The sequence below is a fragment of the Opisthocomus hoazin genome, chromosome 4, assembly GCF_030867145.1.
Source record: "Opisthocomus hoazin isolate bOpiHoa1 chromosome 4, bOpiHoa1.hap1, whole genome shotgun sequence".
NCBI lineage: Eukaryota > Metazoa > Chordata > Aves > Opisthocomiformes > Opisthocomidae > Opisthocomus > Opisthocomus hoazin.
The window spans coordinates 6,861,887-6,885,296 of record NC_134417.1 but is presented as its reverse complement, the minus strand read 5'-3'; the positions used below and the strand labels follow the sequence as shown (position 1 = coordinate 6,885,296).

Below are 23,410 nucleotides of genomic sequence, written 5' to 3'. Positions count from 1 at the left end.
GAAGGTCCTCGGGGTCCTGGCTCATCCCTGGGCTGAGCATGTGCCAAACACGCCCATGAGCGGGGTCAGGTGAGGGGGGGGCTTGCCCAGCCTGACCAGGGCTGGAGCGAAAGCTCCCTGGTTGTGAAGGGAGACACTTCTGTGAAGGAGAAAATCCCCTGGGACCGGGCTACCTGCAGCCACCTGGGTCCCGGCTGAGGCTGGCCAAGGGCCAGTTCTGCCATGCTCCAGCACGCCGGGCTGGGAGCCGAGATCAGAGAGCGCCCACAGCACTGCGCAACGGTGACGTGTGCCATGAAACGGACAGAGGCAGCAGCAGCAGCTGCACTTTGCTCCCGCAGGTACAGAGCATTTAGGGACTGGGATGGCTACTTGACCTTGATGTACTGGCAGCTGCTGGCCATATGCCTGGACTTTACCATCGTTTTTGAGGTACCAGCTGCCGAGCCCCGCAGGGTGGCCCAGGGCACAGTGTTGGGGCCGGGGGTGGGGACCTGCCCCCTTGGCCAACCTGCACGTCCCCACTCACTTCCAGCACGTGGTTTTCTTTATCGGACATGTGATTGTGTGGCTCGTACCTGACATTCCCAAGTGCGTGGAGGTCGAAGTGAAGCGTGAGCGGTATCTGGCCAAGGAGGCCCTGGCTGAGAACAAGGTGGGCTGTGGCAGCTCCTCTGGCTCCTCCTTTAAAGCCTTTTTTTGCTTTAAACTTGCGCAGAGGCACAGGCAAGCACGAAGGCAGCCCCGTCGGGCGCCGCGGCAGCTCCTACCAGTTCAAACACCATCTCCCTTGTTCTGTGGTTCAGGTCCTCTTGGAGAGACGGGAGACAAGCAGCACGGCCAGCGTGACGGACCTGGCCGCAGGCAGGGACTGGGAAGCTGAGCAGTTTGCCAGCAGCTGAGCGCCGCAGCATGCCCCGTGGCACGCTGCCGGACTGCGGGGCTGCCACCGCGCTCCTTCCGGCGCTGGCCCAGAGCCGCAGGGCAGCAGGTGTGCCCTCCCTGCCCGGCTGGCACACGGGCATCTGGGGACGGCTGTTGCCGGCTCTGGGTGTTCGTCCAAGCTCATCAGCGTTACTGCAAGGTAACTCCACCGCTGCGTAAATGACCTGGCACCGAGCGAACTGCGGGCGTCTGGCCAGGCCGTGTCCCTGGGCAGCGCCTGCCCACAGCAACCGCACGGCTTGCCGCTCCGGGCACGCGAAGGCAGGGCTACGGCCTCCTGTGCTGGCTCCTGCTTGTCCTGCCGCCGCCTGTGCTGGATGTGACCAAGGCAGGAGGACTTGCTCCTGCCAGCACCCGTGGGTACGGCGGGAAGGGCCAAGCCGCGGCTGGGAGCGGTGGTGGTGCAGCAGATGCCCACGCATACAAACTGGATCGCCTTAAACCAGGCTAAACCCAGCCAAGAAAGGGCTGCCTTGGATCTCAGCCCACCAGCAGAAATAATATCCGTGACACTCCAAGCTGTTTCAGGTTTTATTTTAGAATTTATAAAATTCCAGTGTCATCCATACTCATGAGCCTTTTTACATGTTTGCATATAGTCTCCAAATTCCAAAGTTTAAGGCCAAGGGATCATTGCTATGGAAACGTACAATATGGAAGACGTCAAAGAGAGGAAATGGACACATGCCACAGTCTGCTGCAGGAACGTGGTGGGGGGACAGTACTAGGTACAATCACTTCATGACCTTCTTTAGAGTGGAGGGTCGGGCAGCGGGGCACAGGCCTGGGCAGTGGTGCCCCAAATGTAACTCAAGCCTAGCTGTGCAACTGGTGAGGGCACAGGGGGGGCATAAGGAGGAAGAGGGGGGGCGACCGGCTCGGTGACACAGGACAGACCTAAGCTACAGGGGTAATAACCATTTTCTGACAGACGCAGATGGGAGGGTGTCACCCTGGTTCTGTTTGACCCACCCTGTCTCCCCTGCTGGGGGCAAGGCCCCCCTGTCCTTCAGGGGCAGCCAGGTGCCCTGCAACAGGCCATGGTCAGCTTCTGTTGTTTCTCAGACTTCAGGAGAGCACTGTGAGGTTTTGGTTCAACTTCTGCATAGCAGTCTCTTCCAAGAAGAGCTGGCGCAGGAAGGAGAAGCATCAGCATGTCAGGCCTGCTGGCCAGAGGGAAAGGCAAGAAACCTGGGCTCAGCCTGCCAGAGTTAGAGCCTCTGCTCTGTAAGCAGCACTAAAGAGAGGCTAGGGCCTCCTGCTTGTCCAAGAGCTGAAGCAGCTGGGATAGAGGAATGGCTCAGACTACAACCTCCGTAGGACTGAGGCAAGGGAAGGAGGGAACACAGAAACCCCACGCTCCCTGCCTCCCTCCACAAAGTTGTAGTTTTCCTCTTACTGGCTGGAGGAGCTTGGACACAGCCCCCTTTTGAGCAAGCTGTGGCAGGGCGTAGGCGCAAGCGGCCCAGAGTGCAGAGCATGGATCACCCTTTGCTGCCCATACGATGGAGGCCTGGGGGAGGGCTCAGCGTGCTGTGCCACCAGCCCCCCCAGGACATCAGAGCAGAAGCCTGGCTCACAGCTGAGGGTTGCAGCAAGGCTGCACCTATGGCCTTGGGGCCGAGCCCTGTTCTAGCTCAGCAAGCAGTCCTACGGTGCTCTCCAACTCACAGCCTGCCTCAGCACCGTGCTTAGCTTCCCTCCAGAGGAGCTCCCACAGCCACCTGGAGACAAAAGGCTCCTCTTGCATCTCCTCAGTGCTTCTGCTCTGGGTGCCAGGGCAAGAGCTGGAACAGCCGCTTACCCACTTACACCGAGAGGCCACCATCGTACTGACTTTTGAGGTAGAAAGAAGGCAACAGTAATAGGTGTCCCTACCGCTCATGCCTAGGTGCTGCAGTGCTAGCAGAGGACTGCAGCTTCTCAGGGCTGTGCTTCCCACCAGCTTCCTCTGGGCCACGCCACTGCAGCAACCTCGGCAGACCCAAAGCTGTCCCTTCTGGTTAACATTGTCACGTGCTGGCTCGCCTGCCTGCTCACACTGTTGGCTGTTGGGAAGGGTGAAAGAAGCAACATGGGGAACGAGGAGTGGGGTCTGTCATCACACGCTGGAAGACTCGCCAAGCGTGCCAGCTGGGGCCGTGCTTGGTGTGGCGCAGGGGCGTGCTCGCTACGCGCTGCACTCGGAGGTGTTTCCCTGACCAGGGCAGCCATACATTGTTCTGATCCCTTCCATCGCTGCTGCCTCTACAGCCTACTGAAGGTTTCGTTCCTTTAAAACACAAGTTTCTGACCTTTTAGATTATTTTAAGCTCTCCCCACAGTCAGCTATCAGAATTAAATGAATTTTTGGCAGTTAAAAGGAAAAAAGTTGATTGCACTCTACAAAGGTAAGGTAAGGCCTGGGATAAACACAAAGGAAAGAGGGCAAACGTTTTGGCTTTAGAAAGTCAAGGAAATTTATTTCCTGAGGTCATGAGACAGGAAGTAGATTCCTAGCCACAGTAAAGGAGGTCTCCTAATGAAGGCGAGAATGCCTAGTAAGACATGCTCAAGAGAGCAGATCGCTCTGCTAGTGCTTGGGAAGCTGCAAATCTTAGCCACTTTGAGTCAATTATGAAGTTTCTAACAAAACCACACACATTTAGTGTTTGAATCTGAGTGGAAGTCTTGTTCCAAAGGAGAAAAGAACATCCATCAAGAGATGAGGGTGGGTCCTAGCCTCGGTGATAGCGGAGGGGAGCAGGATGGGGTCTAGCACTCCAGACACCATTAGGAGACCTCTTGGGGCAATTGACTTGTGCTCCAGCCGCTGGGTCAGATTTCAGACAGGAAGAATTTGTGGCAGGTTAGTGTCAGGTCAGCAGGCTGGAGGAGTTTCTGCTTCCAGGTCATTATCGTTTGGGTCCCCAGGGAAGAGTCTTGGGGGCCACTTGAGCCCCAAAGCTGGGGAAGTCTTCAGAACTGCTCATATCAGGGGCCTAGAGCAAACAAAAAGGGAACAAGTTAAGCTCCTGCCCTCCTGCGAACCTGCATGGCACGCCCCTGAGCTAAGCAGCATTCCTGATGTCCCATGAACAGAGACAATGGGTGAGGGCTTAAAAGTATCATTATGTCCTTAGGACCGCACAGGGTGGACGGTCAAGCCATCTAGAGATGACATTTAGAGGGTGCAGATAGGAGCAAATGGCAGGTGGATCCAGGGCTCCGAGGGTCCAACCTCAGTAACTCAGTCACTGGCATGGGGTCAGGCCAGTCCTGCAGCAGTGCCAGGGCAGCTGAGGACAGAGCTGCCACATCTCCCAGCTCACTGCTCCTAGCCAGAACACAGCTGCAAACACTGAGCCAGTTCTGTGCTGCAGCAGAAGAGTCATGAGTTCCAGGGCCCCATCCCTACCCCTAAAACCAACACAACCTGGCAGGACACTTTCTGGTAAGGGTCCCCCATTCTCCAACAGCTCCATAGAAGGGCAGTCAGTGTGGGCAATACGTTTGGAAGAAAGACACAGCAGTGCTTTGGCAGCTGGAGAGGCAGAGCCCAGGCCTGCTCTCAGCTTGCACAGGGCACAAAGAGCAGGAGGGCCCTTCACTGCTTTCTCTGCCACCAAGGGAAGGAGAATGGTCTGCTTCCCCAGCTGAGATATGAGGACCACACCTCAGAGTAGGCCCTTGGCAGAGGGTGCTACATGCCCCGTGTCCCAGGCCACAGCAGAAGCAGCACTCACCTTTTCATTGTTGACAGTGGCCCAGGGCGCATCTCTCACCACAAAGCCCTTGGATGGGGCCTTGGACTCTTCATGTGAAGAAGGCTTCATGTACACCTGCATTGCCTCGTTGTCCACCACATCTGCAAGCTGCAGTGACACGGTCCCGTTAGGTGGGGATCTTGATAGTTCCTCAAACTGGTATAACACGCCTCCCCACCACCATCTCACCATGCTGCAACCCATCCAAGGCCACCAGCCTGTTCTACAGCGACCAAAACACAGTGCTTCTGCACTAGTCTGAGGGCCACCAACTCCTAACTGATGCAAGATGCAGCAAGGCAAGCACGTGCACATCCTGCTGGTGTCCCAGCATTCTCATTCACTGTCCTCTCCTGGACGGTGGGGCCAAGCCTTGCACTGCTTCATGGAGCACAGCCTGGGGCCCTGCGCCATGTTAGTCCGAGGACAGCTGCAGATGAGGGCTGACTGCCACCTGTGCAGGGCTTGAGCTCTCTGATGCAGTGGCAAAAAATACCACATGGAGATACTTCAGACTTCCAGCTCTGTGGCAGAGAAAATCCTTGTGAAGCCCCTGCACAGATTTCCTGAACACTTACATATTCCTCCTCCAAGTTCAGGATGTGATCGATAGCTTCTTCCACGTTCTCAGGAAGTCCTGTCACAGTCACACAGTTGGGGTCAGGAGCTCCACTCTGCGGAAAGCGAATATCCACCTGCAACGCAAGGAACAGGACGGGACTTACATCTGCACAACTGAAAAACCACAGACTCCCCATGACCCTCATCATTAGATTCACAGAAAAGCCCTGATTTGTTCGCTGCCGCAGGTTTGTTTAGGACCTCCACAGTTCAGATGCTGGGGGGTGCACTGAAATAGACCTGGTCCTGAAGCCTGTCCTGTTCTCCTGTGAAGGAAGGCAGAACAGAGTCTGCAGTAACGACCCATCTTCCAGCAGCCCCTGCTGTTCTCACTGCCCAGAGGCCCACTGCTTTCTGTGCAGCACTTGCAGCAGAGGCAGAAGAGTGCTGCATTTCCAGACAGTGCCCTCACACTGCTGCAAGCATTTTCGCCATCAGGCCATTAGCATGAAGCACAATAACCTTTCTGTCTCCTCCACAGATAGAGTAATCCTGGCTGACAATCACTTTGTGGAGCTGGCTTAGTGTGCCCCATACACACCCACTGAGCTCTCACAGCCTGCCTTCCAGATGGGTGCAGGGAAGCCACACAAGACAGGACCAAACCCAAAGGCTGCTCATTTGGTAACGAAACAGCTTGTTTCAACAACCGAGCCCAGCCAAGACGCAAGTCTCCAAAGCCTCGTTACTCTGGATTCACATTCACTACCACCCCTGTAGTAAAGCACACTGCTACTGCCACATGATGTCAGAGGCAAAGGTCCCTGCCCTTCCCAGGGTCAGCTCACTTTGCAAAATCTGGAGCCCTGAGAGTGTGTTAAGATTCCCAAAGTCAAGGGAATCAACAGTGCCCTAGAGAAAGAAATCTCGAGGATTTCCTGGAGTTAAGCTCAGGCTGAGAGGGCTTGGGCAGAGTCTCCTCCCTGCAACAGGCCTGGCTTCCAGTAATCAGGAGTAGCTGACATAACCACCTCCTCCCTCTGAAGACCATCTGGGACCCTGTCTGCAGGAAACCCACTAAAAGGGCTGCAGAGAGAGACAGAGCTCAGTGCTACTTGCAGGGCTAACTCAGAGCACCAAGGAAGCATTTCCAGGTTCCTCTTCTGGCTGTATTCCAAACCAAGACAGGAAGAGCTCAGCCTCCTCCCTGCCTGGCTCCCAGGAGGGTGACTCACAGCCGAGGTCTGTGGGGATGCTTCAGCTGATGCCTGGGTGTGGTGTCCAGCTAGCCCAGCTGCTCAGGGCATACCACAGTGCCCTGGCCCAGGGATTCTGCTCATATGCTTGTGGTGACAGAGCTGAAGGTGCGTAGGACAGTGCTGGCTTTTCTTTTGCACGTGTTTCAGCTGAAGGTGATCAACAGGCACAAGACAAAGACCAAAAGATGCGAGCCTCACGCTTCTGAGTTTGGCCCCTAGCACCGAGCTCTTAGCACAGGAGCAAGCAGCACCACTGGCCACCCAGGCCCAGCCCAATCCGTGCTGCATCACCCCACCACTCACCTTGAACTCATCCATGATTTTGCGGATGGCTTTACCACGCGCGCCAATGATGCGTGCGTGAACACGATGGTCCAGAGTCACATCCTCAGAGACCATCTGCTCCAGCTCGCCAACAATCTTCATGATGGCATCCCGGGCAGCCTCAGCATTCTTCTCGTAGCCAGTGATGGTAATCTGGTCTTGGGCCTGGGGCACAGGGAAATGTGTGAGAGACCAGCCTCATGAGCAGCTGAACAAGCCTTCTCCCTGGCTAAGCCCTTCTACCCTCCACCTTATCCAAAGGCAGCACAGGGAGTTCAGAGCCCTAGAGAAGATGCTGTGCTTTCCTATGCTCAGAGACAACCAGCAGCCCTCCTTGCACCCCCCTCTGACCTCTCACCTGGCTTTCATCATCTTTGTCAGGGAACTGGATGTTGACCTCATGCTCTGTGCGTATCTGGGTGATCACTGCTCCCTTCCGCCCAATGATTTTAGGGTGATACTTGGGATCCACAGTGACTGTCAGCTTGAAGCTTCGCAAGGCCTGGAACAGGAGAAGCAGAGCGAGATACAACACCAGGGAACACACCATGGCTGGTCCAGTGATGTTCATCTATGTCCCAGCATTTCCTTCTGGCTTCCATGACGCATGGAACAGATTCTGCAAGGTCATGCTTGAGTGTACATGGCTACAGAAGAGCACCCAAGACATCCACCTGTTGGGGCCTTGTGCTTTCGCCAGATTCCGCAGGAAACTACAAGTAGCAACTAACCATCCAACTCATCCCTCACCTATTTATCCAGAGCTGTGACAAGGATTCAATGAGAACAGCCACAGAGAGACTCCAAGCAGAGTGAGGTTTCCACCCTGCACTGTCTCAAAGGTACAAGAAGATGCGATACAGTCCAAAGTTCCTTAAAGTGGAATCTCAAAACTCTCCCGTCAGTTCTTGTTAAACGAGTTACAGTTGGGTAACCCACATATAAGCACTTCGCACCCACAGAGCACCTAATGGTACTGTTAAAAGGTGAGGGGATCCAGGAGCCTGTGTAACTTCTGAAAGAAACACCCAGAGGCTGAAGCCTTGTTTGGCTGGAAGGAAGGAGGACAGGCACAGGCCTTACCCGATCCTCTTGTTCAGCTTGCAGCTCCTTCACTCTTTCCAGTAGGCCAGCCTTGGCTCGGTCCAGGTTGGTAGCCAGCCCAGTGATGGTGATGATATCCGACTGCAGCTCAGGAGCAGGGACCTGGATATTCACCTGAGTAACAAGCAGCGATCATTGTTTTGTATCACTGCTCATTTGTATCACTTGTGATGCCTATCACTGCAGGCTGGCATCCCACTGATCTCCCCTGCCGCCAAGACCAGCTCCACCCAGACAGCCTGAACCACAGAATCATAAAATGGCTTGAGGTTGGAAGGGACCTCTGGAGGTCATCTTGTCCAACTCCCCTGCTCAAACAGGGCCATCCAGAGTCAGATGCCTGGGAATGTGTCTAGATGGTTTGAATAGAACCGTTTCTTCAGCCATTATTAGATTGCTTTGCTGTGGGGCTTCAGCCCCCAGCAATCCCTGTGCCAGCCTGGAGAGGCTTAGCAAACAGACACATGTTCAATAGTGCTACCTGCAGCCAACCTGCATCAGCCCTATGAGTCCCTGTGGGCTTCCAGGGAAATCTCCCATACAGGCAGGCACAGCAGAGCTGCTTCCCATGGCCTAGGAAGAAAATAACTCTCACGCTGGTGAGGAATCCCTGTACGCACCAAAGAAGTCATGCAATGCTCACGGCATCAACACTGATCATATAGCTTCAGCACAAAACCTACCGAGCCCGAGAGCCAGGGACTAAACCAAAGAGGTCTCATCTTCTTACTACAGAGCCTATATTTCATGGTCAAGCCACAACAGGCGTGAGTATGTCACAACTGATTGCCACCACCACAAGTACAGTCACTTACTAGATTCTCCAGGACAGAGGTGATGGGAGGAAGGGCATCAACTTACTTCAAACTCATCCATCATTTTGCGGATCCCACTTCCTTTCTGGCCAATGATGTAACGGTGAAGATCAAAGGGAACTTCCACCTCAATGGTGACAGGAACTAGAGCCTGCAGGGAAGGGAGCACAGTTTACCAGCTGAAAGACTTCTCCTGTCTTTCAGCTTGCCATATACGTGTTGCTGAACCGAGGTACATTCCCTTGTAGTCAGGATACAAACTCTACAGCTGTGAACACCAAGATGACCTGTTGGTTGTTAAAGCATTTTTTCCCAACAAGCAATCTTAAACCCTGCCTTTGGGGACAGGCTGTTTTCATATCCTTGGCTTCCATCTAGCAAAGACTTAGAAACATCACTAAAGGAGCATAGCAAGGTCTGCTAAAGCTAGAATGACTCAGCCTCAGTCAGACTCCTCCTCTTTCCAGCTTTATGGCAAGTAACTCAGGGCTGCCTCCAAGCTCTACCAATTGCGAGGTCAGGCACTATGATTCAAGCCACCAGGTAAACCACAGAGCAATCAGAGGACTTCCCTTGAGCGGTACAGACCACCTCCACAGTTAGCATCAGTGACCACCTGGATTGCAACCTTGACTGAGTAGCTTTTATTACCACCACTAAAGCTCACAGCAAGGTTCTGACATCAGGGCATCACTACATTCCAGGACTAAGGGGCTTAGAAAGCCACATACCTGCAGCGCCTCCTTTGCTGCCTCGCACTTCTCCCTGCGGCCAGAGATGACGATGATATCGCACTTCTTTGGAGAGCTGGGATCTGCATCCTTCCCATCCTTGCCTTCCCCACCTTCCTCACCATTCTCCTGCACAGCTGGCTCTGCAACAGGGGCTGGAAACACGGAGAGTCTCATGTTAAATGCACAGAGCCCCCTCCTCACTCACTATCTTCCCTTGTAGATCCTCCGGCTCAGCCTGGGCTTTGCCACAAGAGGTCAGATACTACAGACTGCTATGGAGGATGTCATTCCTGGCACAAACAGCTTGCCATGGCTTAGCCTGGAATCAGCAGAACAAGAACATCCACCGAGACAGCCTGCTCCACACCTCTCTACACAGTATTGATATTGCCTTTGCCTGCACAGAAATGACCTGCAGTTGCGCTACGGAAGCAGAGGCTACAGTCCCACGTTAGCAGAGGCAACAAGTAAGGCTGGCAGTTTCTTCCCCAACAGGGAAGTTCACCAGCACAGCACTGGATGTTACAGCAGGATGGCTGGTGATAGCCCAGAGTATCGCAACAAGCCCCAGCTGTCATGAATTCAGTACATCCAGCAAGGAGATCATCATCGATCACAGAGACCTTGGTAATCCTGGAGTGCCCTTTTTGCAAGGGTACATCCTCGTACTCTCTGTGCTCTGCAGGGAGAACACATTCAGAACACCCAGGTCTGTGGTTTTACCTTCTGAAACTGTCCCCTCTTCCCAAGAGGGCAAGGCTGATGCTAAGCCCAGATTCAAGGACGCTACAGGGAACACCTAGGGTCAGTTCTCCATAGATTTCAAGTAGAATATCTCCACTGATACAAAGTGTAGGCTACACTATACTACACTCATTTGATCACCTCAACCACTATGGCAACATGCATCCATGGGTATACCTGGGTTCTCCTCCCTGTCAGGGAATTTGATCTGCACACCATAGTCCCGGGTGATCTGCTGGATTCGGGATCCTTTGGGGCCCATTATGGAGCGGTGGAACTTTTGTGGGATGGTGCATTCGATTGTCACTTGAGCCTCCTGTGAGAAAGCAGAGTTCCTCTATTGCAGTGCAGCCTTTCACACCAAAAAACAGGATGCTTGTGCATGGTGACATCCATAATGGACACAGAGAGGAGTTACAAAAGGTAACAGCTGCTGACAGAGGAGGAAATGAAAGTTTCCTAGAATCTTCTCTCCCTCAGAGAAGACAGCAGAGGATTTCTTAATGAAGGCTGCCTCCAACCCATGATACCGAGACAAAAGCTCGAGCTCTCTATTACCTTGAAGGGGAGGAAGCATTAAAAGAAAGGAAAAAGATAAAGGGGGAAGGAAGGGAAGAGAACAGGTTTGACAGTTGGCTGCGTCTAAGACACAATACTAATAGCACAGGAAACCCCAGAGAGCAACCACTGCAGGCATGGAGAGGCACAAGAGGCACCAGTCTTTTAATGTCTAGAAGTACACCAAGGAAGGGTGTCCTATTTCCACTCCTAAAAACCAAGAAGATGGTCAGAGGAGGCAGTTCTTTTATACAGCATTGCCATTTTGGAGCCAGCTGCCATTCCCCAGGCCAGGATCCAAGGCCTGCAGACCCTATACGTTGACAGCAAAGCTTCAAATCCCAGAACTACTGTGGGAATTGTTCACATAAAGCTTGGCTGTACAGCAGGTTCAAGAAGGACACCACCGAAGCAACAAAGTATAGAACAAACAGCTTTCCTGTGACATACTAGGTCTTCGATGATCTCCTGGATGCGTTTCTTGGCTGCCTCCACGCAGTCCTTGGCTCCCTTGAGGGTAACTTTGTCGCTCTGGGTGCCAGAGCGTGGGAAGCTGACCATCACACCACCATATTCATCTGCAATCTCACGCAGCACTTGCCCTCTCCGGATGACAAAGTGGCGGTGGTGCTTGGGGTCAACCACCATGGAGTCTTCAACCACATTATCCTGCCAACAGATGACAGCCAGTCAACCCTACCTGTCCTGGTGACAAGCACAAGGTTGTTGCACTCAACAGCAATCAGTTTACAACCTCACCCCAACAAGTGACAGCAAGCAGAATTTTCCTGAGCTCCCAGCATGGTTTTAGGACAAGCAGGTCCTCCACACTGACTTGTTACATCTTGCTACAGTGACAGGCAAGAACGAAGAAAAAGTAGTTCATACCAGGTTCTTGATGAGGGCCTCCAACTCTTTCTGCGCTTCTTTGACAGCCTCCTCAGTTCCCATGATAGTAATCAGCTCCTGATCTTTGTCCTCAGAGGTTGGGAAGATGATGCGGGCCCCAGTGTTGTCACGCACCTTACGGATATTGCCACCACCCTTACCAATAAGGAATTTGTGGTACTCTGGCTTTGCACGGAGGTCCACGGTGTAACTTTTTGTTTGCTGAAAGGAGTCAGATACCCATGGAACATGTCAATATATAGAAAATCACAGAATCACATAATGTTAGGGGTTGGAAGGGACCTCTGTGGGTCATCCAGTCCAAACCCCCTGCTGAAGCAGGGTCACCCAGAGCAGGCTGCACAGGACCTTGTCCAGGTGGGTCTTCAATATCTCCAGAGAAGGAGACTCCACCACCTCCCTGGGCAGCCTGTTCCAGGGCTCTGTCACCCTCAGAGGGAAGAAGTTCTTCCTCATGTTCAGACGGAACTTCCTCTGCTTCAGTTTGGGCCCATTGCCCCTTGTCCTGTCACTGGGCACCACTGAAAAGAGTCTGGCCCCGTCCTCTTGAGACCCACCCTTCAGATATTTGTAAGCATTTATAAGGTCCCCTCGCAGCCTTCTCTTCTTCAGGCTGAACAAGCCCAGCTCCCTCAGCCTTTCCTCATAGGAGAGATGCTCCAGCCCCCTCACCATCCTCGTAGCCCTCCTCTGGACTCTCTTCAGTAGCTCCTCATCTTTCTTGAACTGGAGAGCCCAGAACTGGACACAGTACTCCAGATGGGGGCCTCACCAGGGCAGAGTAGAGGGGGACGAGAACCTCCCTTGACCTGCTGGCCACAATCCTCTTAATGCACCCCAGGATGCCATTGGCCTTCTTGGCAAGAAAGGCACACTGCTGGCTCATGGTCAACCTGTCATCCACCAGCACTCCCAGGTTCCTCTCCGCAGAGCTGCTCTCCAGCAGGTCCGCCCCAAGCCTATACTGGTGCATGGGGTTGTTCCTCCCCAGGTGCAGGACCCTGCACTCGCCCTTGCTGAACTTCGTCAGGTTCCTCTGCATCCAAATACACATCAGCATCAACAGTAAACATGCAGGTATGTCACCTGCACCCACATACACAGTGTTGCAAGAGCTAGGTAGATGCAGCATGCTGTCGAAGTCAAAAACGTATACGACATCTTAAATTAAAAATACTACCCAAAAGATGTTCTCAGGCCTGCAAAGCTAGCCCTACACTTGGCACGACTGGTGAGAATATAAGCAGAACAGAATTCCCTAGAAGGGTCTGATACTCACACAAGGCAGCATAACCATTTGCTAAGTGACTGCTGCAAGACAGGCAGCAGAGGCAACCGACCGATCAGGAGAACATGTTCACAGGGGTTTTTCTTGCTATTAAAATGACCAGTCAGTCAGCAACTCAAGAGCAAGGTCTTGTAACCCAAGGTTATGAAACCTGGATATAAGCACTGAAATGGGAGAACTGTAGCTGGAATTCGGAGATCAAGAAAAAAGGAAACGAGACATGCAAAATAAGCTGTTTCAGAAAAGTGTGGATACTCAATAGCATTCAAACCACAGGAGTAGGGAGCCTTAACCCTTTGAGTACGACCCCAGCCTGGGCGGAGAAGCACTACAGCCAGTTCTTCTACTCCTGGGGGAAGAACTAACTCATTGTCACAAGGACGGAAGCACAGTTTCCTTTTAATCATCCAAACTGTACTCAAATCCCTCAAAAGAGGATTAGGCTATCTGATGCCAGAGGCTTCCCAGCAGGCACAGGGGATCACTTCAACCCCAGAAAAGAAAAAGCTGGCCAAAACAATCTGCTGCTTCCCCTATGAGACATGGCTCACCTTCTCCTCTGCCAGGTGCAGCAGCTGTTTCTTGGCTTTTTCCACATCCTGGGCTGGGCCCCTGATGGTCACGGTGTCACTGCCAGAGCCCTCAGTGGGGAAGTGGATGTGGACTCCACCACACTCCTCCATGATGGAGCGGATGAAGCGGCCTTTGGCGCCAATGAGGGAATTGTGCAGTTTGGAAGGAATAGACACCTCCACCTCTGTGATGTTGGCCTAAGACAGCACAGTACCAGGCTTTTAGTCAAGCTGCAGAAATGCCTTTGCGCTCACTGTAATTACCCTCCAACTCCCACACTCCTAGGAGCTTTATAAAGCTGTGTTTAAGAAATGCCTTACCAGAAGGGTTTGAGACTGGCTACTCCCAACACATGAGCAGCCAACAAACGTAGGTTTAAGAGTCAAGAACAGACTGATGCCCACATTTGTCTCCTCCCTGCGCTCCCTCACTACAAGTACTTCTTCTGTACTTATGTCTTCTAGCAACATTTTCAAGTCCCTCATCTGCAACAGGCCAGTTGTTTCACTTACTAGTTCCTTCTGGATGGCAAGAATTCTGTGGCGAGCAGCCTCACAGTTTGCTTTCTTGCCTGTGATAACAATTGTCTCCGAGTTGCTGTTCTCTGCTGGGAGATCAATTTTGGTATTGCTTTCTTCACGGATCTGCCACGGGAAAAAAAAAAAAGTATCTTGGAGGTGTCCCATGTCACAAAAAAGCCCTTGAAGGCTATACTTCACATCACCAATGAGCACGAGAGAGCAGCGAGAGGGATTTAGCTGCAGGCAGTGACCATATTGAGCACTAGAAAAGATACCTCACCTTCTTGATGTTGGCACCTCCTTTTCCTATGATGTTCTTGTGGAACTGTTTGAAGATGGGGACAGAAATAGAAAAGCTGTTTTCAACCTAAGGCAGAAAAAAAAGGGAGAACTGAAGATTATACTGTCATGGCAAGCAAGGCCCTCTCCCAGGAACTTGATAAACAAGCTTTTGACAATAGGATGAGACCCAAGGGAAATTCTCTATACGACGCACTTGCAAGAATAAGCAAAGGCCAAGTACCTTTCCCTGACAGCCCTTAAATAACAGGCATTACCCTCCTGCCCCATCCAGCCAGAACAGTGTCCACAGCTCCGTCATCTTGAGGCGTTTCAGCCCTAGCCAAGCCAGTACAGCTCTGCTTTATTCCAAGGTTATCCAGGCACGTAGGAAACAACAGCAAACAGAAGGCCCCCTTACCAGGTCTGCCACCATCTTTTGCATGTACTTGGTGCACTTCTCCACCTCGTTTTTGGGACCTCTAAGTTGGACGATGTCACTCTTGTGCGCAGGATCTGGGAAGTTGATGATAACCTGCAAGAGGTGGTCATTTATAGTCAACTCAAGTAAATGCGAGAATTGCTGTGCAAGGCACATGCAAAGGTTGGGGGAATCCTATACACCCCATGCCCCATTTGGAAAAGGGCAACCATGTTAGTAGCCCCTGGCCAAAAGAACTATCTTCTTGTACATATTAGATACGGAGTCACTAAATGTACAACTTCAGCAATGATGTGTCTACTACCCAAGTAGGAAATATCCCTGCTGGATTTCTCGTCTCCTACAAGGCCTTACCTCTGGGAATTTCTCCCGGATTTCCCGGATCCGCTCACCCTTCTGTCCAATGATGGTCCGGTGGAATTTCTGCTCAATGATTAGGTCCTTGGTGCGTTCATTTTCCTGATAAGAACAGAGCTGACATTGAGTATTCAGCAGAAGAGTCTCATACTTTTATTTACCAGTTTGCTGCCTCACAGTTTACTTGCCAGCATCACCCCTCTTTTCTCCTCTAGACAAAATTCACTCTAGGTTAACAGAGAAAGGGTATCCAAGGGAACAGAGGAACACATCTGTGAAGAGGAACTCGCACTTGTCATGACATTCAAGTGCTCAGTGGGCAAGGGGTGCACACTTGCACCAGAAGGTTATGAGAGAATGCAAGAGCCCAAATCCTATGGCCTCCCAAGCATCACACCCTACTCACCATACGGGAAGCGAGTTCCAGCAGCTCTTTCTTGGCCTGTTGGACCCCCTGTGGGTCTCCTTCAATTCTGATCAGGTTGCTCTTCTCATTGTCCGGGGGAATGCGCACAGACACCTTGTAGAGGTCCTTAATTCTGTTAACTTCAAGGCAAGGACTATGGTGACACAGTCTGCTAGGCCAAAACTTGGAAGCAAGGCACCTTGACTATCGCTGCTTAGAGGCTGTTTAAGATGTAAACCAGCCTCTGAAAAGGGGCCAGGGTGGGGCTGAAACAGCGGAAAGTGTCTCTTTACCCTGGAGTTCAGAAAAAGCAGATCTGTGCCACACAAGAACCTGTACAAGTAAATACTGTGGCATCTACAGAGCCAACTGCTTGCTTGACAGAGTGAGGCATCTGTTTCTTCCCCAAAGAGCACCACATTTAGATCAGATGATGATCATTAATTTCTAATCCCAAATTCTTTTTTGGGGACTCACCAAGCAGATTTCCACCACCTCCAAATGGCTGCTAAAATGTAATTCACACAGAGCAACTTCAAAAAAAAAAAAAAACCAACCCAAAACCCAAAAGAGACAGTGAGACAGGGCTACAACAACAACAAAAAATTTCCTCCAGGACACAGCAAAAAAATTCCCCCACTGTTCACCCTCCCAAGACACTTTCACACATTAAAACTATCACAGGCCTCACTGCCCATTTACCTGCTTGTGCCAACACTGCTTCAAAAGAGCAGAGGAAACGTGATGGACACAGCACACTGGATGAGCTACAGAGCCCCTGATATAATCTACTAAACATGAAGAGTCTGAGCACAGCAAGGATTAGAAAGGCACCCCACTTACTGTTAGCTCCATTCTTGCCAATGAGGTGTCGGTGGAATTTGTGGTCAACGTTGATTTCTGCATAATCCATCCGGTTGATCTATAAAGAATTGTACAGGGCTAGGTAGGGCAGGCCACCACTTCTCCTGTCTTGTGCCTTAAGTAACTGCCTGCTGCCAGTACTGGTGTTGACTCTCCAGTAGTCAGCTACAAACACTCCTCCTGCTATTAAGCAGAGCAGAAGCACTCCTCTTGTTTGAGCTGAGAGCAACATGCTTGTGAAACATTTCACGGGACTTACAGGTCTCTCCAGCTACAACTGAAAGAGAATCCTTCCTTCTCTGCATCAAAAGATTTAAGACCTGCTGCTGATTTTTTAAGAATGCTATGGGCAAGCTTCTTAACCAAGGGTTTCCTCCATCTGCCACACAACTGTCTTCTGCAAATTCTGTTAAGCATGTCAAGACATATGGATGATACACACTTCATCATCTCTGCTCTGTTGCCCCTTTTTCCCCCACTTTCTTCTTCTATACTGTAGCTAGTAACACCAGCTTACCAGATCCTTGACCATGACTTCAATCTGTTCCTGCGCCACATTCACATCTTCTGTAGGTCCTTCCAAAGTGATTTTATCCTCTCCTTCAGTGAATTCGATGTGAACCTTGAGACATGACAATGAATCCAGTAAGAATTTTCCAAAATACAAGTCAGGTCAATGTTACTAGTCAGGCCTACACCATCAATCCCCACCACTAAGAGATTATTTCCTTCCCACAAAGTACACACATCATTCCCATGGTTTCAGAAATTCTGGCCATATCACAGTGTCTAGAGCCCAAGGCTTTGGTACTGTCCTGGAGTCTGCAAGGGCTTTGGAGGAGTTACCTACCCTTTTGCTAGATATCAACTAACTCATCAGTGAGAAGCCTCATTAAATCAGCATGTGCAGGTATCTTACTACATCAATTCTCAAAATGGTACCACATAAAAGCTTCCTTTGAAGGGCTCAAACCATGAGAATAACATAGGATGAGCAGGATTTGCAGCAGAAAGAGAGAGGCTCCCCTTTTAATATTCACTTCCTCCCTGGTTTTATCCACGCTAGAATACATTTCTCTCTTCTACAAAGAGTGATCTGGAGTAAACCATATTCTGCATCAGAGGGTTAAGTTAACCAGCTCATCCATACCTTTGGCATCTGCTGAGTTATTTTGGCCAGGTTTTGTCCTTTCTTTCCAATAATGAAACGATGAAGCCAAGAGGGGGCAGAGACCGAGGAGACGGTAAAACTGTTGGCCTGAGACAGAAAAACAGAGGAACTGTTTGACTGGCAGACTGGAAGAAGTCTTCACAGAAATTAAGTTCAAATTCCCACGTTGCACCCTCAATATTGACTTCTAAACTGCATCTTTAACAGCCCAACAGAGACCACCCCCCCTACACTTGTCAGTGCTCCCAGATGTATCTTTATGGGACTTTCAAAGAAGGCCTACCCCATCTCATCAGTACCTTTGCATAGACTTCAGTCAATGCTTGCCCAAGCTTTTCAGGCTCGCCTCGCAGTATCACCGTCTCCGAGCTACTGTCAGTGGGTGGGATCTCGACAGAGACTCCAGTTTTCTCCAAGATCTCCTGCAGGGAATTCCCCTTGGGGCCGATGACATACTTGTGCTGGGACTTCTTCACCTCCACTGCAATGGTAGTAGTCTTCTTTTTCTGTAGGGGCAGAGGCACTGGGGCATCAATCACCAGGGGGCCAGGGAAGGACAAGAGCGAAAGGAAGAGGCACAAGCTGCAATGAAACTCTGCACCCAGGAAAGAGCGAAGCAAAGTTTGAGCACAGTGCTTCTGCACTATCCTAGCACCCTTTAGGCCCCCACCTACGGAAAGCCTTGTGCTCAAAAATTCACAGATGAAGTACAGAACTAGTATTCTTTGTCAAGCTCCCTGCCACACCATACAGAAGAGACCACGTACACACACACTCCCTTGCACAACAGAGCTCAACGCCCAGCTGTCCTCCACGCAGCACTGTAATGCAACACCATATAGGCTACTAGGCTGTAAGCTGATTATCTCTGTTGAAATCCAAACTGGTACAAATACAGACCTAGCCATGAAGAAAAACAGCCCAACAAGCCACAGCAAGGATATTCACAGCAATGCTGGCTGTGGAAAATAAACTGGAGTGAAATCCACTCTTCAACAACTTCTACTTATGTAGCAACTTTGATGCTGTTAGCTGGCCACCACTGTAGACTTCACATGGCCTTCCTCAGAAACAGCCGTGCGAACAAGAGCCAGGGGAGCTCCCTGTGGTCTAATTCCCATGACACAGAAAAGCGACAGATCTGTCACCTCCTTGGCCGTATCATCCCAAGTCCCACTCTGCTGAGTGAGGAAATGGTAAGACTCAGGGCCATATACTGCAAGGGCTGCTGAGCCAGAGCTGACATGAGAAGGATGCAACAGACGGACACACAAAAGTAGCAAAAAGAAGGGAAGAGGGACTATGAGCAGGTGGGGGGAAGATGGGAAGCTTTATGGACCTTTCATACCTTCTCCTCATAGATCTTCTTAACACGAGCCACGGCCTGGGCTAGCTGCTCCTTTTCTCCTGTGAAGACTATCTCTGTCTTGTTGACGCTGGGTGGTGGAATGTTGATGCGCGTCCCTGTGTCCTGCATGAGCTCGCTCACCAGCTTGTTGTAAGGGCCAGCAATGAAGGGGTGGTACACTTTCTCCACATCCAGCCGCTCCACGGCACGCTTATCCTGGAAGAGTCCAGAACAGACCTTGGTGGGCACTGCCTTCCATATTACAGTCTCTGCCAGACACAGCTAAGTTCCCAGCGCTGTCCTGCTTGATGCTCTGGCCGAACCACCCTTTTCATTTTGCAGGCTTGTAGATCTCCCTCCCTTTCAATCTTCAATCTACAAATACTGCTGTTGCTGCTGCCGATTTACGATATTCACCTCTATAATCTCCTGCCTTATCTCAGCTGGCACCTAATATGGTTCTCTTCAAATGCGAAACATGCTTATCTAACTTCAGAGATGGACAAAATGGAGAACCAGAAGTTGCAGAACTTGGCAGCGGTGATCACACAGCCAGTGGCACAGTACATGTGTCCATTCAGACTAACATATTAGCCACTAACTGTGGCCATGGTGGCTACAAACATCTAATATACCATGGAGAAGCAAAACAGCTGTCCAGCTAATGCCATGAGAAAGCTCACAGTACTGAAGTACCTGCTCAGCAGAGATAAGCAGGATCTCGTGTCGGGCCTTCTCAATCCCTTCTTTAGTGCCGGTGATCTTGATCTGGTTGCTGGGGTCATCTGGGCGGGGGATCTGGATTTTGGTTGCAGTTTTGAGCTCCAGGTCCTGCAGCTTCTCGCCATTCTTTCCAATGACAAAACGGTGGTGCTCCTTGGGGATGGCAACTGTCGCTGAAGCCTGCAACACAGGAACCAAGCATCTGTGAGAACCCTTGCCAGCACTGGCAGATCCACAGGAACAGAGCCAGGGAAAGCAAGCTGGATGCTGCTTAGTGGTACCACTGAGGAGCAAACACAATGTCTTCCCAGCACATTTTGTCTGAGGACTGATACTATACCAGAACAGTTGATCTATTGTGCCTGTACACGAGGAGACTAAATCCCACCTTTCTCCCAAAACCCTTCTGTTTACCAAGAGTAGTACTCTGAATTAGTAGCGGCCTTTAGGCACAGACAAGAAGGAGACTATCCCCCAGCGCAAGAGACTGGAGCAGTACCAGACAGCAACTGAGATGATGGCTCGTGGGTGGAGTTTATCTGAGCTCTGACATCTGCTGCCAAGGCTACAGAGAACAAGACACCCAGTCTGACTCCTAGGAAACAGAAATTCAACACCAGAAACCTATTCCAGCAGGCAGACAGCTAGGAGATGCTTACTGCTACTAAGTGCTGAGGCGTCTTCAACGTAGCACATGCTGCTCTGGGACTGTTTCTAGAAGGCCCCTCTTGGAAAAGGGGTCCCAAGAGCTTCTCTCAATCTACCATTAAAGGGCTGATTTGTAACAGGGATTCCTGACTTCTTCCCTTCTCACTGAACTTCTACTGACCTGGCAGCTTATGACTGCAACCATGCTCTCGATCTCTGTGAATATGTACCTACTAACAGTCATTAGACACTTCAAATTCAAGCTACAATGGGGGGAAAAAAAAAAAAATCACTTGGTGTGTCTCTTCAACTCTGTGTCCCCGTACTCCTGAAGTGAAGCCAGCCAAGCCTAGGAGAAGTTGGAACACAGACACACCTTTCAGACCTGGGGCCAGGGCAGTTGGAGGTATATTTGAGAACAGTGGGTCATGGATCTGTGGCAGTATGACCTGAACTATTTTTTCAGATGCACATTATGTAGGGTTTGTCCCTTTCTCTTCCCTCCAGCAGGGTATGACACATGGGCTGAATAGCACTAAGCAGACACACTATTAGCTATCGCATTAACTCCCTTTGACATTACACTTTAAAACACACTATGACACCTGGCTGTGATACATCCTAACAAGAACTATGATCTTCATTATGAACTAAAGAATCTGAAGGTAAGAAATTAAAACCTAGAGTACTGAAAGGAGAAGCAACTGAAACAACAGGGCTGTGGCTCATTACCAGTGTGGCTTGTGTTACACAGTCCAGAACCCTGACCTGAAGCTTTCAGCAGGACTTCTCTTCTTTCTCCCATCCCTCCACATTCTCCTCTGAAGGCTTCAGAGAAATCACAGTCCCATTCTCACACACTACTAGCTTTGTGTGAGGGGCTTGCACTCCCTACAGCACCAGCACCTCAGCACAAAGTCACTGTTTGCAATTTAAGTGTTCAGAGATTGCAGACTCCACCCTCCACAACACATCGGCCTGTAATTAGCTTTGAACCCTATTTTAAGCCTCATTTGCATTCCAAATTGGCAATTGTGTGCTTTGAAAATACATGGCAAAGCTGAATTAGTCATCTAATAGCACCTCTTCGGCTTATAAGCACACACGCCCAAGGGCCTCAAAGCATTTGCAAGTCTTGGGGAAAAGCAAAGCTGAAGTGAGAAACAGTTAGATGTTCCCACCTGAGTCTGCAGCCGAGCGACAATCTCCTTCCGAGCCTTCATGACTGCTTCCAGCTTGCCAGAGACCATGATCGAAAGGCCCTGGTCCTTTGCGAGAGACAGCTCCAGGTGAGCTCCTGTCTTCTGCATGATGTCAAGGCAGATCTTGGCCTGCTCGCCTTCTCCAAACTGATTCATGTCCTTGTATTTCCTCTCCTCCAGTGGCACATGAAACACCTGCTCAGCCACAGGACAGATGCAAGAAGGGCATACCAGTCAGTCAGTAAGCTTTTGATTGCCAGCGCCTCCCTCTCTTATCGCCATACAAGACACCACTGACATACCAAGTTCCCAGGTTTGTGCAACCCACCAGCCTTTCCAGTGGAGACACCAGCTGTGACCAGGGAAAGTGTGAGAGCACTGCAGCAGACACTGTGTCCCACTCTGGGTGTCTTCCTAAACTGTGTCAGGCAGGCAAAAGTGCTAAGCTATGGGGAGGAATACTTTAATGGTTAGTGCTCACTACTTGAATTCTGCAATTCTCCCTTCAGGCCTGCTCCAGCTATTTGTGGAACCAGGATGCAGAGCTTTTTCTGGACAGTATTCCAACATATCCTTCCCCTCCAGAGTAGTCCTAGCTCTCAGCTGCAGTCCTCCTCATGCCTCTGGGGAAAGTATGGCGAAGAATCACAGAATCCCAGCATGGCAGGGGTTGGAAGGGACCTCTGTGGGTCATCTAGTCCAAGCCCCTGCCAAAGCAGGGTCACCTACAGAAGGCTGCACAGGACCACGTCCAGGCGGGTCTTGAATATCTCCAGAGAAGGAGACTCCACAACCTCCCTGAGCAACCTGTTCCAGTGCTCTGTCACCCTCAGAGGGAAGAAGTTCTTCCTCATGTTCAGCTGGAACTTCCTCTGCTTCAGTTTGTGCCCATTGCCCCTTGTCCTGTCGCTGGGCACCACTGAAAAGAGTTTGGCCCCATCCTCCTCACACCCACCCTTGAGATATTTGTAAGCATTTATTAGGTCCCCTTGCAGCCTTTTCTTCAGGCTGAACAAGCCCAGCTCCGTCTGTCAATCTGACACTAAGGATTTCATACTCCAATGAAAGCTTCACTTCACCTACTTTTTGGAGGGAGGAAAATGAAGGAGGTAAGACACCCACTCACACCAACCTGAGTGATGACAGAAGCCTTTATTGGTCGGATTTTGCTCCAGGGTCCAGCAGGTTCCTGGGCAGCTTCCAAACATGGTGCTTTCTCAGGGAGCGGAGGGAAGGCTTCCTTGTAGGTTGGAGGATCATTCTCTTCTTCAGAGTTTAAAGCTGTAACTAGAGTGAAGCAAACAGGGTGAACAAGATGCTCTCCCCACAGAAATGCACCCATTCATAGGCAGTGCAATTGTATTTAGGCACCACTAACAAGGGAGAGCAAATGACTTGTGCAGTACTATTAATCCTATTACAGTTATGCTTGTGGAGCAGCCAAGTCTGGAGCACAACTGACCTCAGCAAAGACGGCAGTAGATGCCATGAACAACCAGACTTGTCTGAGCCGGCACTATGGATAAACTACGGATTGGAATGTGCAAGTGAACGGTGGCAGCAAACAGCACATTACAGCCAACTTTGTCATGAGGGGCTTAATTAGGGGAGCATGGGCTGAGCAGTAAAGGGAACAGAGCAAGGCTGCAGGTCAGAAGGGGTAAGACAACCATATGCCTGGGGGAAGGCAGACAGAAGCGCTATAGTTAGGGCAGAGCCCATGGAAAGCCTGTACCTCGTGTTCGACTCAGTTGTGCACTGGGCCATGCCAAGCGGGCCGGCCAGCTTGCAGCTGGAGGACGGGTGCTGAAACACATCAGTGAGTCAGTTAACACCGTCACACTGACTTCCCTCAGCACCTGGCTGAGCAAAGGAAGGAAATGACCGCC

At 50.9% G+C, this 23,410-nt stretch overlaps 1 protein-coding gene across 3 annotated transcripts in view; it reads right to left on the bottom strand.

Annotated features, from left to right (window-relative positions):
* Positions 1-1,463: 1,463 nt before the first annotated feature.
* HDLBP (high density lipoprotein binding protein) overlaps positions 1,464-23,410 on the bottom strand; it is a 41,611-nt gene continuing 19,664 nt past the window's right edge. For all 3 annotated transcript variants that reach the window (XM_075417780.1, XM_075417781.1, XM_075417782.1), the window contains exons 4-28: positions 22,654-22,808; positions 21,501-21,716; positions 19,645-19,851; positions 18,949-19,164; positions 17,900-18,106; positions 17,580-17,687; positions 16,947-17,051; positions 16,409-16,487; positions 15,566-15,705; positions 15,157-15,261; positions 14,782-14,895; positions 14,362-14,448; positions 14,073-14,204; positions 13,539-13,757; positions 11,679-11,900; positions 11,241-11,459; positions 10,410-10,548; positions 9,486-9,640; positions 8,801-8,905; positions 7,919-8,053; positions 7,194-7,337; positions 6,815-7,000; positions 5,270-5,386; positions 4,671-4,799; positions 1,464-3,926 (exon numbers count right to left, since the gene is read on the bottom strand). In XM_075417780.1, the coding sequence (XP_075273895.1) occupies positions 3,840-3,926; positions 4,671-4,799; positions 5,270-5,386; positions 6,815-7,000; positions 7,194-7,337; positions 7,919-8,053; positions 8,801-8,905; positions 9,486-9,640; positions 10,410-10,548; positions 11,241-11,459; positions 11,679-11,900; positions 13,539-13,757; positions 14,073-14,204; positions 14,362-14,448; positions 14,782-14,895; positions 15,157-15,261; positions 15,566-15,705; positions 16,409-16,487; positions 16,947-17,051; positions 17,580-17,687; positions 17,900-18,106; positions 18,949-19,164; positions 19,645-19,851; positions 21,501-21,716; positions 22,654-22,808 (3,728 nt within the window). In that variant the 3' untranslated portion in view covers positions 1,464-3,839. The remainder of the gene's footprint in view (positions 3,927-4,670; positions 4,800-5,269; positions 5,387-6,814; positions 7,001-7,193; positions 7,338-7,918; positions 8,054-8,800; positions 8,906-9,485; positions 9,641-10,409; positions 10,549-11,240; positions 11,460-11,678; positions 11,901-13,538; positions 13,758-14,072; positions 14,205-14,361; positions 14,449-14,781; positions 14,896-15,156; positions 15,262-15,565; positions 15,706-16,408; positions 16,488-16,946; positions 17,052-17,579; positions 17,688-17,899; positions 18,107-18,948; positions 19,165-19,644; positions 19,852-21,500; positions 21,717-22,653; positions 22,809-23,410) is intronic.